This window comes from Macaca fascicularis, chromosome 5, assembly GCF_037993035.2.
Source record: "Macaca fascicularis isolate 582-1 chromosome 5, T2T-MFA8v1.1".
In the NCBI taxonomy this organism is placed as follows: Eukaryota; Metazoa; Chordata; class Mammalia; order Primates; family Cercopithecidae; genus Macaca; species Macaca fascicularis.
Window position 1 is genome coordinate 6,104,379 of NC_088379.1, and position 14,501 is coordinate 6,118,879.

The 14,501-nt window shown below is 44.6% G+C and overlaps 1 protein-coding gene and 1 long non-coding RNA gene across 17 annotated transcripts in view; one reads left to right on the forward strand and one right to left on the reverse strand.

Annotated features, from left to right (window-relative positions):
• The window catches only part of TBC1D14 (TBC1 domain family member 14), a 122,704-nt gene that overhangs the window by 44,887 nt on the left and 63,316 nt on the right, over positions 1–14,501 (reverse strand). For 2 of the 16 annotated variants that reach the window (XM_074039382.1, XM_015450137.4), the window contains exon 1: positions 1,239–1,379. The exons of the other annotated variants lie outside the window; for them this stretch is intronic. In XM_074039382.1, the coding sequence (XP_073895483.1) occupies positions 1,239–1,241 (3 nt within the window). In that variant the 5' untranslated portion in view covers positions 1,242–1,379. Of the gene's footprint in view, positions 1–1,238; positions 1,380–14,501 lie in introns of those variants that run through there. 16 annotated transcript variants of the gene reach the window in all.
• Positions 1,487–2,613, forward strand: LOC102144297 (uncharacterized). The gene is made up of 2 exons (XR_012434643.1): positions 1,487–2,075; positions 2,183–2,613. It is a non-coding gene; the product is annotated as an uncharacterized lncRNA (long non-coding RNA).

Below are 14,501 nucleotides of genomic sequence, written 5' to 3' on the forward strand. Positions count from 1 at the left end.
CTGCCAAGGCAGGCCAGCCATCCGAGTGGTACCTATCAAAAGACTTGAACTAATGCCGTGACAGCACGGCCACCACATCTGCAGAGGCTGAGGACCTGGGGAAGCACTGGGGGACAGCAGCAGGCCTGGTCTGAGCCAGCACCACCAGCAGCGTGACCTTGAGCTCCTCCTCCATCCCCAAGCCTGTTTCCTCCTCTGTTACAACTGAAGACTAAATGAGAACGAGCATAAGGTGCAGAGCCAAAGCAGGTGCCCAAAAATGACAGGAGTATGAGTGTCACTATATACTACGAAATTACTCTTCAAAACATTCCACTCTAAGAGGGCTGCTTGTGGAAAAGGGCACGAGACTGAAAGTGTCCGCAACACGGCTGGTCTCACACTTGGCCATTTGTAAAAGCAATTGTCTGGGAGTGGGGAGCCTAATTTAGAATCTGGGAGGGGCTCCGTTTTGCCATTTTGAGGGGGTATAATGGCCTGCACAGGTCTTACAAAGGTCCCACCTTCCAAAAGGTAGCCCCGGGTAACCCCTGAAGCCTGACCTCATGGTAAGTAAAACCGCTGAGAACACCTGAGTGGTTCCTCTGGCCTGGATTCTTTAACCAGCTGCAGTCCCCTCCTGGAAAGCGTCCTCTATGTTACTGGGAATGCTGGCATTCTGGAAAGCACTCTCAGGAGTCCTTTTCTAATAGTCATATTCCTCCCAGAGCATCGAAAACACAAAAGTTAACATGCGGACTGGTGAATGAAACATATTCAAAGGAACTAGGTTTTAACACGCCTGGTTGCTGTTGCAACCTGACCACCCCATTGGGCTCCAGAGCTCGGAGCGCAGTCTCATCTCCATACAAAGGCTCATCGGATCGCCGGCGAGGCCCTTTTGGCCTCTAAGGGGGCTGCTGGGCCTGGCCCGGCTCTGAAAACAGGGTAAGGAGGACTCAAAGGACGTGCTCGCTCGCGCTGTCTCTCGTCGTCCCAGTAAACGTGAACCCAAGAAGGAAATATGTGGAAGCACAGACACAAAGAGTGCCACGGAGGAGAGCGCATCAGCAGCGTGCACAGCAAGCTTCGGGCTGCTGAGGACAGATGCACGTGATGCTCGCACACCCGCACACATGCACACTCGCACACTCCACCTGCGCGGGGCCGCAGGGCTGGCAGGCCCCGGACAGGACAGGCCCCCGGGACCAGGCAGGCCTGGGGCGCAGGCAGAGGCACCGGCCCGCACCCCGACTCACCATGAACGCCGGGGCCTTAGAGGCGCGCGGCCGGAGGCTCCATGCCCAGCGAGCGGAGGGCCGGCCTCCCTCCCTCCCTCCCGCACCGCTGGCGGGCCGGCGGACGCGGCGGCTCCTCAGGCTGGCGGGGCGGGGCGGGGCGGCAGGCCGCTCAATCGCGCGCAGACGCAGCGAGGCGATCCGTGCTGCCGGCTCGGCGCGTCAGGCCTGGCTGGAACCTCCCACGGGGGCGGGGCTGGGGCGTCCCCATGGTACGGCCCCACCTGCCGTGAGCACCGGGAAACACGCGCGCCGACAGGTAGAGAGCCAGCTTCTGCCTTAAAGATCACCCGAGAGCTGAGAAACGTGTTGCCAAAAGAAATTACATAAAATTATTCGCACTGGTGAGCTCTGGGTGGCGGGGTGACTGTGAGCAGTTTTTACAGGCTACCGTGGCTCCTACGGTTTTTCACAAAGTAGTAACAGGTACCTGAGTTTAAAACGTCAGAGAGCACACAAAACACTTGGAGAAGCCGACCGGGCGCCCCGGGGCTGCCGGAGGGGGACGGAAGCTGGCGGGACCGGTGAAACCTCCGGTTTTTAAAAACAGTCTTTAAACTTTGACCCTACACCGTAGGGACTATGTCGGGTCAAAATTACGTCTGGTCAGCCGCGGGCCCCACGTCCCAGGGCTGAACAAGCCCGGTCTGCGGCAACACGAGGCTCTCCCGTGACAGGGCCTCGCCCAAGGCTCCGCCAGCAGATCTCCTGGGATTCAGAACTACCAAATCGCCGGCAGACACGTCGCCATCAGAGGAAGCCTGTGACATCTGCCAGGATAAAATCAAAAGGGCAATGGTAAGTGATAGCAAAGACGCAGAGAAGCTGGAATTCTCCTAAATCCTTGGTAGGATTGTAAAATGGTGCAGCTTCTATAATTCAACATCCACCCACCATACTCCCAGGAACCCACCCAAGAGAAATACGACCAGAGAGATTTGCGTGCAAACATTCACAACAGCATTGTTCACACCAACCAGAATGTCCACCAACCGCGGGGGCATGAGCAGCAGGGAAACGCCTATGAAAAGAAAGAAACTGCTGAGACGTGGGCCTACGTGGATGAACCTCAAAAACGCTAGGCCAGATGAAAGATGCCAGACAAGAAAATCCCATGATTCCATTTATGTGACACTTCTTAAAAAGGTAAATCTCTAGAGAGAAAGCAAATTCATGTTTGCCTGGGGGTGAGAGTGGGATCAACTGCAAACAGGCACGAAGGAACTTTTTTGGGTGATGAAAAATAAAACTTTGGATGTCGAACATATTTTAAAACTAGATTGCAATGATAGTTGCATAACTGTATACATTTATTAAAATCGTGGGACACTTACAATGAGTGGATCTCATGGTATATTATTTATGCCTCGAGCCATTTTTAAAAAGGAATAGGACGATGAAAGGGAAAGAGGCTGATTCTGGCTGGAAAGATTAGGGAACGCCTTAAGACAATTATCCAGAATTTGAAAATAAGGCAAAAGCAGGAGTAAGCATTATTCTTTCAATTAATTCCTGGGCCCTTTTTAGCATGGCAGCCTAAAGATTATTTCTCTAGGACACTGACCCTGTGCTATTTATTACTCCATTCAAGCCCAGATACCGTGAAGTTACATACTAACTTGTAGATAATGTCCAAAAGAAAAGATAACCCCAAAGATTATGTTTTATTGTCACCAGTTTGTTTGTTCGTTGAAATCTAACCTAGCCATCTTACTCTAGTTCTTTTTGGGTTTTATGCATATATGTGTGTATAAACACACACACCCCTAATTCCTCAAATGTTCTTGGCATAAGTTTTACCATCTTACTGGTCTCCTCAAGGCGTTACATAAATCTTTGACCTATGATCATTTTAATTTTTAAAAAGGTAAAAGTCATGAGAAAAAGGAGTGTTTTATGTGAAGAGAATAAAGGGACATATAACTAAGGCAATACACAAACCTGACTGAATCCTGGTTCAAAAACAGCTTGATACAACTGAGGAAATGAGAACATGCTCTGGGGTATCAGATGCTACTATGGAACTCCCCATCATTCTCCTGGGTGTGGTAACAGTCATGGTTATGTAGGAGAATGACTTTACTCTTAAGAGCTGTGTGCTGAAGTATTTAGCAGTAAGATATCATAATACTGCAAATGGTTCAATTTTTTTTAAAATAAAGGCACAATAAAGTAAATATGGCAAAATGTCAACAGCTGCTCCATCTAAGTGGGGCACATTAACACATTAAATTGCCCAGGCGAGGGCAAAAGCATTCGAAAGCTCCCAGGGGCATCTCTCTTGGTCTTTCTGGGAAGCGACATCAGTTAAGCTGCACCATCTCTTCAGCATTCACAATAGTACACAATGGGCCACCCGCCTGCCTGCAGACACCACTGCTGAGTCCAAGGTCAGCCAGAAATCAGACTTACAACACAGACAGTCCCCTCCTTACAATCATAGGCTACTACAGCTTGAAGTTATGTGTTTAACAAGCTTCCTAAGCACCCCACACATATCAGAGAGAAGGTGCTCAAAGAACTCAGTCTGCAATTACATCATGTAAATGTATTTGTGTGGATGAAATTTACACATACATAATTTGTCTCAGAGGAAGGCCTGGGAGGGAGGACATGAAACCATCAGAGACTCCTGTGACAGGGGCTGTGAAGTCTCAGGGAAAAGGATTTTCCCATCTTGTATCTATCATTTGAATATTTGACAAGTGTTTTTTCATAAATTTTATTTAAAGTTTTCAAAAATAATTTCTAAGCTAATTCAGATGGCATAAAAAATCGATTTCACCAACTGCAATTTCCAACCACACTGAATTATTACTGCAGCAAGGTTGTTTTTGCGTCTGTGGCTGGCTTTTTTCTATGCACACAAGACTGAAGGTCTAGCCATGGCAGGAGACCACAATGAGGGGTCCTGACTGTGCCGGAGCTCCCATGGGATGCGCGATGCCAGCCACTGCTCCATGACCCCACGTTTCCTGAGCTCCCGTGGGATGCCAGCCGCTACTCCACGACCTCACGCTTCCGGAGCTCCCGCGGGATGCCAGCCACTGCTCCACGATCCCACGCTTCTGGAGCTCCCACGGGATGCCAGGATGCCAGCCACTGCTCCACGATCCCACACTCCATCGTACTTCACCCTCACGAGCACAGGCAATGTGAGCACTGCCTCTGCAGAGGATACTGAAGCTCAGAGAGGCAAAGCTGTGGGCTTAAGTCCACACGACTGAGTGTAAATGACAGAACCAAGGTGCACACTCCGGCTTTTTTTTTTTTTGAGACGGAGTCTCGCTCTGTTGCCCAGGCTGGAGTGCAGTGGCCTGATCTCGGCTCACTGCAAGCTCCACTTCCCGGGTTCACGCCATTCTCCTGCCTCAGCCTCCCAAGTAGCTGGGATTACAGGCGCCCGTCACCACGCCCAGCTAATTTTTTTTTTTTTTTGGTATTTTTAGTAGAGACGGGGTTTCACCGTGTTAGCCAGGATGGTCTCAATCTCCTGCCCTCGTGATCCGCCCGCCTCAACCCCACGTTCATAGGCCCGACACCCCTCTCACAGCCCAGTACTGTGAAAGGCTCCAGTGAAGAGCTGTGAAAGAACAAATGTGTTTCCTGTTCCCGAATTCCTATTCTTTCTGGGGAGACGCACCCGTACGACTAAACACAAGATCTGAAACAAGAGTGTTTGCACCAAAGAAAGGGTGCTCTGAACACTACCCTCTCCAACTAACAGGGAAACTTATCACTTCCACATTAGGAAAAATAAGCAAATCTTAGGAAGCACTAAGCATTACATAGGAATTTCAGTCTTTATTGTTAAAAGGCACTGGGGATAAAGAATTTATACTCCTCAGAATAAATAAACTGTTACCAGGATAACAGAAGACTAAAAAGTAAAGTGCAAATTAAGCAACCATGCTGCCATTTCCCCTGTAGAAACTTAAGATCGCTTCCTTCTTTCTCGCTTTTGGCATCATGTGGAAGAACCTGCTGCTTCTCTAAACCCCAACATTAATGGGGATGAATGAGGATTAGACATTTTATGGGATAATCTCCTGATAGACTTGTTCTTCACCAAAAGATCCCAGTACCATACAAAACATGGTATCTACCACCTTGACAAGCCAAAACTTCCAGAGTAGGTTCAGCTTTCAACTCTGGGTCACCAGCTGTATAATGTTTCCCTCTTTGCTCTGGCCACTGGAAAGCTCAGTGTAAAATTTGTAGCACTCCTCTAGGAGTTACATGAGATTCTGTGAGTTGTGTCTTGGGGCATCCACTGACCTCTGGTTTCATCATTTCCTCAACAATTTTTCTGTCATTCTACACACTTAAAAAAATTATTTTAAAGGCTGGGCACGATGGCTCACGCCTGTAATCCCAGCACTCTGGGAGGCTGAGGTGGGCGGATCACTTGAGGTCAAGAGTTCAAGACCAGCCTGGCCAACATGATGAAACCCTGTCTCCACTAAAAATACAAAAATTAGCCAGAAATCGCTTGAACCCAGGAGGCAGAGGTTGTAGTGAGCCGAGATCGTGCCACTGCACTCCAGTCTGGGCAACAGAACAAGACTCCATCTCAAAAAAAAAAAAAAATTATTTTCAGTAGACGTACATAGAACGAAATACAAAAGGTACAAAAGTGTATCCAGTGGGAAGCAGGTCTCCCTCCTATCTCCCACATACCCGGTTTGTCTCCTCGCCAAAGAAATTCCACTATTAGCTATTTTTTAAGTATCCTTCCAAATATGGTCTCTGCATTTACAAGGATGTGCGTGTATCTTTATCCACATAGAGCACACTATACAAATGGTGATCCATCTTCTTTGTGAGGTCAGTGCAGTATTTCATGTAGGATTTCACCAATTCCCTGCCAAACATTTAGATAGCTTCCAATCACTTGTGCTGCAATCAATACCCTTATACAACTGTCATTTCACCCATATGCAAATTCCTCTGTACGAGAAATTACCAGAAATGAAAATGCTGGGTCAAAAGAACCCTAAATGATTCACTCATGTTAGTTTACTTTTTGAATAAACATACGGTTAGCTTTTTGGTGTATGTAGTCCTATGACTTCTAAAATGTTGTCTTTAGCCACCATTATGACAATCAAGAAATAAAACAGTTCTATCACTCCCAAAACCTCCTTTGTGTCAGCCCTCGGTAGTCACACACTACCCCATCCCGGCACTGTGAATCTCCATCACTACAACTTAGTCTTTTCAAGTATGTGATACAAATGAAATCACAGCATGCAAGCTTTCGAGACTGACTTTCTACCTTCAGAGAATGCCCGAGGTTCACCCAAGGTGTTAGGTGAGTTTATAACTGAGTCATATTTCATTGTATGGGATGTACCACCATTCATCCATTCATTGAAAGGCATTTGGGTTGTTTCCATTTCTTGAAGATTATGAAAAGAGCTGCTACAAACATGTACAGATTTTTGTGCAAACGCAAGTTTTCATTTCTCAATGGCAAATACCTAAGAGTGGGATTGCTGGGCTAATTGTAAGTATATGTTTCACCTCTAAGAAACCTCCCAACTGGTCTTCCAGAATGGCTGTACCATTGTGCATTCCCACGAGCAAGGTACCAGCTAGAACTTCCGATACGATGTTGAACAGGAATAGTAAGAGTGGACATCCTTGTCTTGTTTTCAGTGTTAAGGGAAGGCCTTCAGTCTTTCTCCATTAAGCATGTTAGCTGTAGCTGTTTCCTGTGGATGCTCTTTCTCAGGTGGGGGAAGTTCCATTCCATTTCTTCTTTGCTGAGAGTTTTTATGAGGAATGGACACTGAATTCTATCAAATGCTTTTTCTGCACCAACTGATAGGATCGTGTGGTTTTCTTTAAATTGGTAGTATGGTAGCTTACACTGATCGATTTTCAAACGCTGACCCAGCTTTGTGTTCCTGGGCTAAATGTCACTTTGTCATGGTTACAATTTTTTAAGGTATTATGGGATTCAATTTGTTAATACTGTGTTGAGAATTTTTTGGTGTGTCTTCATAAGGGATATTTGCCTGTAGTTTTTTTGGTACTGGATTCATCTGGTTTTGATATCAGGGTAGTACTGGCCTTTAAAATGAATCAGGAAGTACTCCCTCTTCTTCTCAAATTGGTGTTTTCTTTAAATGTTCAGTAGCATTCATCAGTGAAACCATCTGGTCCTTCTTTAATAAATTCCAGGATGATTCAGGTCATCTATTTCATCTTGGATGAATGTTGGTGATTTGCAATTTTCAAGAAAATGGACCGTTTCATCTAAATTATCAAATTTATGTGGCTGGTGCAGTACCTCACACCTGTAATCCCAGCACTTTGGGAAGCTGAGGCGGGTGGATCACTTGAGGCCAGGAATTCTAGACCAGCCTGGCCAACATGGCAAAACCCTGTCTCTACTAAAAATACAAAAATTAGCTGGGCGTGGTGGCACATGCCTATAATCCCAGCTACTCCAGTGGCTGAGGCACGAGAATCACTTGAACCCGGGAGGCACGGTTGCAGTGAGCTGAGATCGCACCACTGCACTCCAGCCTGAGCAACAGAGCAAGACTCTGTCTTTAAAAAAAAAAAAAAAAAAAAAGACAAGTTATTTATAACATTCTATTGTCTTATTTTTGTGGAATCTGTAATGGTATCCCCTTTTTTCATTCCTTTTGCTAATTTTATTCTCTTTGTGTCAGTTTTGCTAGAGTTTAATCAATTTTGTTGATCATTTCAAAGCACCAGCCTTCGGTTTGACTATCATTTTTCTGTTTTTAATTGTATGGTTATCTGTCCTCACATTTATTATTTGCTTCCTTTTGCTTGCTTTGGGTTTATTTGCTCTGTTTACACTTTCTTAAAGTAGAAACTTTGATTACTGATCTGAGACCTTTTTTCTTTTCTATGTGAGCATTTTCATGCTATACATTTCCCCCTAAGCAACTGCAACCTACAAATTTTGGTATCTTGTGTTTTCGTTTGCTTCAAAATATTTTCTGATTTTCCTTATGACTTCCTCATGGGCCCATGATTAATTTAGAAGTATGCTACTTGTTTAATGTGCAAGTTTGGGGAGACAATTATTTTTCTGTCACTGCTTTCTAGTCTAATATCACTCTGGTCAGAACATACTTTGTATAATTTTAATCCTTTTGAAAGCTTTAAGCTTCTTTTCTATCCCAGAATATGGTCTTGGTGAATGTTCCATGTACATTTGAAAACACTGTGTATTCTGCTCTCGCTGGAGGGTGCTGTGTTGTATAAATTGCGAATTAGATCAGGCTGGTTGATGGTGTTCATTTCTATGTCCTGGCTGATTCTGTCTACAGTTCTATCAATTACTGTTTAGTGAGGACTGTTGACAATCCCATTATAAATGTGGACGTGCCCATTTGTTTCAGATCTGATAGATTGTGCTTCATGTATTTTGCAGCTCTGTTATGAAGTGCAAATACATTTAGAATCATTATGTCTTCATTAGGTAATGTCCCACTTTATCTCTGATAATTTTGTTCTGAAGTCTACTTTTTATAATATTAATAGATGTATCTTAATTTTGATATTAATAGACCTATCTTAATTTTGATTTGTGTTTTCATGGTATATCTTTTTCTATCTTTTCATTTTAACCTACATATTTTACATTTGAAGTGAGTTTCTTGCAGACAACATATACATAGTTGGGTCTATGGTTCTGTGTTTTTTTGAGATAGGGTCTCGCTCTGTCACTCAGGCTAGCATGCAGTGGTATAATCAGTTCACCGGAACCTCAAACTCCTGGGCTCAAGTGATCCTCTTGCCTCAGTCTCTTGACCAGCTAGGACTACAGGTGTGCATCACCATGCCCAGCTAAATTTTTTCAATAGAGACAGGGTCTCACTATGCTGACCAGACTGATCTGGAACTCCTGGCTTCAAGTAATTGTCTGCCTCAGCCTCCCAAAGTGCTGGGATTACAGGTGCAAGCCACCACACCCAGCCCATTTTTTTTTTTTACCTCAGTCTGACAATCTGTCAGAACTGAGTATTGAGACACACAACTGGTGTGTTCAGACCATTTACATTTAATGCAATTGTTGATATGTTTGAATTTAGGTCTACCATCTCGTTTGTTTTCTCTTTTTTTCTTCCTCTGTGTCTTCTTTCCTGTCTTGATTCAAGTTTTCTGAACTTTTTTTAGAACTCCAATTTGATTTCTCTATTGTGGTTTTTTGCCATCTCTTCGTATAGTTCAGTGGTTGGTCTAGGGATTACAATATACATATTAATTGTTCACAGTCTCCTTAGAATCACTATTTTACTACTTCAAGTGGAATGCAGAAACTTTATCACCACACCCTATCCCCTTTTGTATGTCACTTGTCTTACATATTCCATCCACATACACTGTCAACCCCAGATGTTATAATTTTTGCTTTCAAACGTATTTTTAAATAACACACTAAGAAAATACTCTCTATTGATTTGAAAACGTTCCCCAAATCAATCTCAATAGGAATAAGAACCCCATGCACACATCATTTCATTTTCTAGATTCTTTTCATCACTTACTATGTGCCCTAATTTCCTCCCCAGGATTTATAGTCCACTGGGGAACTCAACTATTTATTTAAAATTGTGTTTCCCAGGAAATGAGAGTTATGTATATTCAACTGTGGTTTTGTGAATGTCTTTATATTTATGGTGGTTTGTTTTGTTTTGTTTTGTTTTCTGTTTTTTGAGACGGAGTCTCGCTCAGTCGCCCAGGCTGGAGTGCAGTGGCCGGATCTCAGCTCACTGCAAGCTCCGCCTCCCGGGTTTACGCCATTCTCCTGCCTCAGCCTCCCGAGTAGCTGGGACTACAGGCGCCGCCACCTCGCCCGGCTAGTTTTTTGTATTTTTTAGTAGAGACGGGGTTTCACCGGGTTAGCCAGGATGGTCTCAATCTCCTGACTTCGTGATCCGCCCGTCTCGGCCTCCCAAAGTGCTGGGATTACAGGCTTGAGCCACCGCACCCGGCCTATTTATGGTATTTTAACTCATCAACTTTGTATTATAATTATACGGCAAATTGTTTATTGCTCTTTCTACTCTAATCATGTTGCAGCGCATGTAAGATTGTTATTGTTACTGTATATTTAAAGGCAACATCTACTTGCTCTTAGTTAAAACAGAAAGAAAATAGTCTACTGTATTTATCCAGATACTGTTTCTGTTCCCCTTCTTTCTTGATGTTCCAAGTCTCCTCCTCGTATAATGACCCTTCTATCTGAACAACTTCTTTTAGCAATTTTTTTTACAGCCAGTCTGCTGGCAACAAATTCTTAGTTTTTCATCACCTGAGAATATCTTTATTTCACTTTCATTCCTGAAGGGTATTTTTGCTGGATACAGAATTTGGGTTGACAGTTCTTTTCAGCGCTCTAACAATACTGTTTTACTTTTTCTGGCCTCCACGGTTTCTGATGAGAAATTCGGTCAAACTGTTATTTCCCAATAAGTATGACATTGTTTTTCTCTGGTTGCTTATAAGATTTTTTGTCTTGATTTTCAGCAATTTGGTTATGATGTGTCTGGGCATGGACTTCTTACTTTTTAGGGTTGATTTTGTCTGGTGGCCACTAATTTCCTGAATTTATAAGTTTCTATCTTTTGCTAAATGTAAGAGATATTCAGCCATCATTTACTCCAGTGATTTTCTGCATCGTACTGTTTCTCCTCTCCTTCTGACACTCCAGTGACCGTGTGACACTTTTTAGTACTGCCCCACATGTTCCTAAGGCTCTGTTCATTTTTTTAACTCATTTTTTCTCTGTACTATTCAGATTGGATAATTTCTGGTTTTTATTTTGTTCTGAGACAGAATGCTCTGTCACCCAGGATGGAGTGCAATGGTGTGATCTCGGCTTACTGCAACCTCCGGCTCCTGGGATCAAGTGATTCTCCTGTCTCAGCCTCCCAGGTAGCTGGGATTACGGTCACCTGCCACCACACCTGGCTAACTTTTGTATTTTTAGTAGAGATGGGGTTTCACTATGTTGGTCAGACTGGTCTCAAACTCCTGAGCTCAGGTGATCTACCTGCCTCAGCCTCACATAGTTCTGGGATTACAGGCGTGAGCCACTGCGCCCAGCCTGGATTGGATAATTTCCATTGATCTTAAAATTCACTCACTCTTTCCTCTATCATCTCCATTCTGCTATTGAGCCTGTCTGGTTAGTTTATTTCAGTTAGTGTATTTTTCAGTTACAAAATTTCCACTTAATTCTTTTTATAGTTTCTTTTCTTTTACTGATACTTTCTGTTTTCCCATCTCAAAAGTGTTCACCCTTACTTGTTGGAACATTTTTATAATGATTGCTTTAAAGTCTACTGAATAATTCCAACATCTGTGTTATCTCGGCAGTGGTGTCTTGATTATCAAAAGATGATCCTGGCCAGGCACAGTGGCTCACACCTGTATTCCCAGCACTTTGGGAAATCACTTGAATCCAGGAGTTCAAGACCAGCCTGGGCAACATGGCAAAACCTGGTCTCTACAAAAAACATAAAAAATTAGCCAGGTATGGTGGCACATGCCTGTAGTACCAGCTACTCACAAGGCTGAGATGGGAAGATCGCTTGAGCCCGGAAGGCAGATGTTGCAGTGAGCTGAGATGTGCCACTGCACTCCAGCCTGGGTGTCAAAGCAAGACCCTATCTCAAAAACAAGAAACAGGCCGGGTGCAGTGGCTCATGCCTGTAATCCTAGCACTTTGGGAGGCCGAGACAGGCAGATCTCTTGAGGTTAGGAGTTCCAAACCAGCCTGGCCAACATGGTGAAACCCTGTCTCTACTAAAAATACAAAAAAATTAGCCAGGCATGGTGACGGGCACCTGTAATCTTGCTACTTGGGAAGCTGAGGCAGGAGAATCATTTGAACCTGGGAGGCAGAGGTTGCAGTGAGCTGAGATCACAGCACTGCACTCTAGCCTGAGTGACAGAGCGAGACTCCGTCTCAAAAAAAAAAAAAAAAAAAAAAGACAAACAAGAAAAAAAAAAAGATGATCCTACTTGAACCTATTCTGATTCAGAGGAAATTTTTTTAAAGATGATTCTAGTTCTTCTTAAGCCAATTAATTTTGAACTGCATTCTAGACATTTTGAATATTGTGTTAAGAAACTCTGGATTTTCTCTCAATCCTTGGGAGAACGTTGACATTTTCATCTTAGTAAGCAATTTACCCAGTTGGATTCCGCACACAAGTTCCAGCGAGCCTTCTGTGAGCTGTGGTTCCAAAGTCAGCTGTTTGCAAAGCCTTTGAAGCGCTTTTTGGATCCATCCTGCATGTGCACCATCCAGTGGCCAGTTAGGGAACTGCATAGTGGTCTATCCCAAAGATCAGTTCTCAAAATCTATGTAAGCTACTTAAGAGTCAGACCTATGTACCCACAACATGAGTCTGGGAGTTCATCAACCACCTTAAAGGGTCACCTTCCTGAGCTCCACCTCTCTGCATTCCCCCCAGTACTTTCTAGTTTCCTGGGTCTCCCTTTTTCTGGTTCTCTAGCCAGACGCTTCCCACAACTACATCCACATCTGGGCCAGGTAATGGGGAGAGAGAATAAAGCATCAGGGGGTTCCACTCTATCCCTTGGAAACAAAACTCTTCTAATCAGCTTCCCTTTCCTGGGAGTTTCAGGCTCCCACCAGCTGCTGCTGTCATAAGAATGTCTGAGGGCTGGGATGCAAGAGAATAGAGAAAAAAACAAAACTAGGGTCGGGTGCAGTGGCTCATGCCTGTAATCCCAGCACTCTGGGAGGCCAAGGCAGGTGGATCACCTGAGGTCAGGAGTTCAAGACCAGCCTGACTAACATGGTGAAACCCCATCTCTACTAAAAATACAAAAATGAGCTGGGACCGGTTGCACGCACCTATAGTCCCAGCTACTCGGGAGGCTGAGGCAGCGAATCACTTGAACCCAGGAGGCGGAGGTTGCAGTGAGCCAAGATTGTGCCATTGCACTCTAGCCTGGGTGACAGAGTGAGACTCTGTCTCAAAATAAAAATAAATAAAACTTAAAAATAGGGTTTCAGAATTCTAAGTGTTAGAGACCCATTTGCCACGCCAGAAGTACAGAGCTTCTCCTGGTGCTCTATCCACATTAAGACCTATTCCTGGGTTTGGGGCTGCCTGAGTTCAGGCTGAGGAATATTGGAAGGGGAAACAAAATCGGTAAACTCAGTACTAATTCAGTGCTACTTCAAATTCTGGTCATCTTCCCCAACTCACCTGCCACTGTTTACTTTCCAGAATCTCAAATAGCTGCTCTGTGCTTTCTGTTCAGGTTTTAGATCTGCATTCATTGGGTGACACAGGGTGGAATGTGTTTATTCTGTCCAACCTGGGACCGGGACCTGTTTACTTCTGTAAGCTTGTTTAAACCCATTTTGCAAAGGCATAAGGGATAACGAACGGGAAGGTTTTTCTTGTTATTTTAGAATTTGCCTGTAGGCCTGCAGCCAATTACTTCCACTGACCATCAAGACCTACCCTTGCTGCAATCTGCAATGTTGTGAGACTTTCAGAGTACCCCAGACTTCTCAGAGGTGAGGAAAGAAAATATCACCATCCTGGATCTGCCCTCTTCTGGGATTCTTGCTTTAAAATCTAAGAGCTGGCCGGGCGCGGTGGCTCACGCCTGTAATCCCAGCACTTTGGGAGGCCGAGGCGGGCGGATCACAAGGTCAGGAGATCGAGACCACGGTGAAACCCCGTCTCTACTAAAAATACAAAAAATTAGCCGGGCGCGGTTGTGGGCGCCTGTAGTCCCAGCTACTCGGGAGGCTGAGGCAGGAGAATGGCGTGAACCCAGGAGGCGGAGCTTGCAGTGAGCCGAGATCGCGCCACTGCACTCCAGCCTGGGCGACAGAGCGAGACTCCGTCTCAAAAAAAAAATAAAATAAATAAAATAAAATCTAAGAGCTAACAGGAAATTCCAGAAGGCCATCCAAGACATTCCAGGTTATACAAACGCAAAGACAACAGGCCATGTCCTCATCGGTGCTCACATGACAGTGTTTCATCTGGGACCCTGAAACCTACAAGCCTATCCTTCCTGCAGCTATCGTTCCCACAATCAGCAGCACCCTCAGAGTCCAACCAGGATGTTAACTTTCTGCTCAACCTCATTTCTAACAGTGACATCAATTCCTACAGCCTATTTACACAGTGTTATGTCAGAAAGAGTTACCGAGTCTGTTCTAAAGCATCCCCA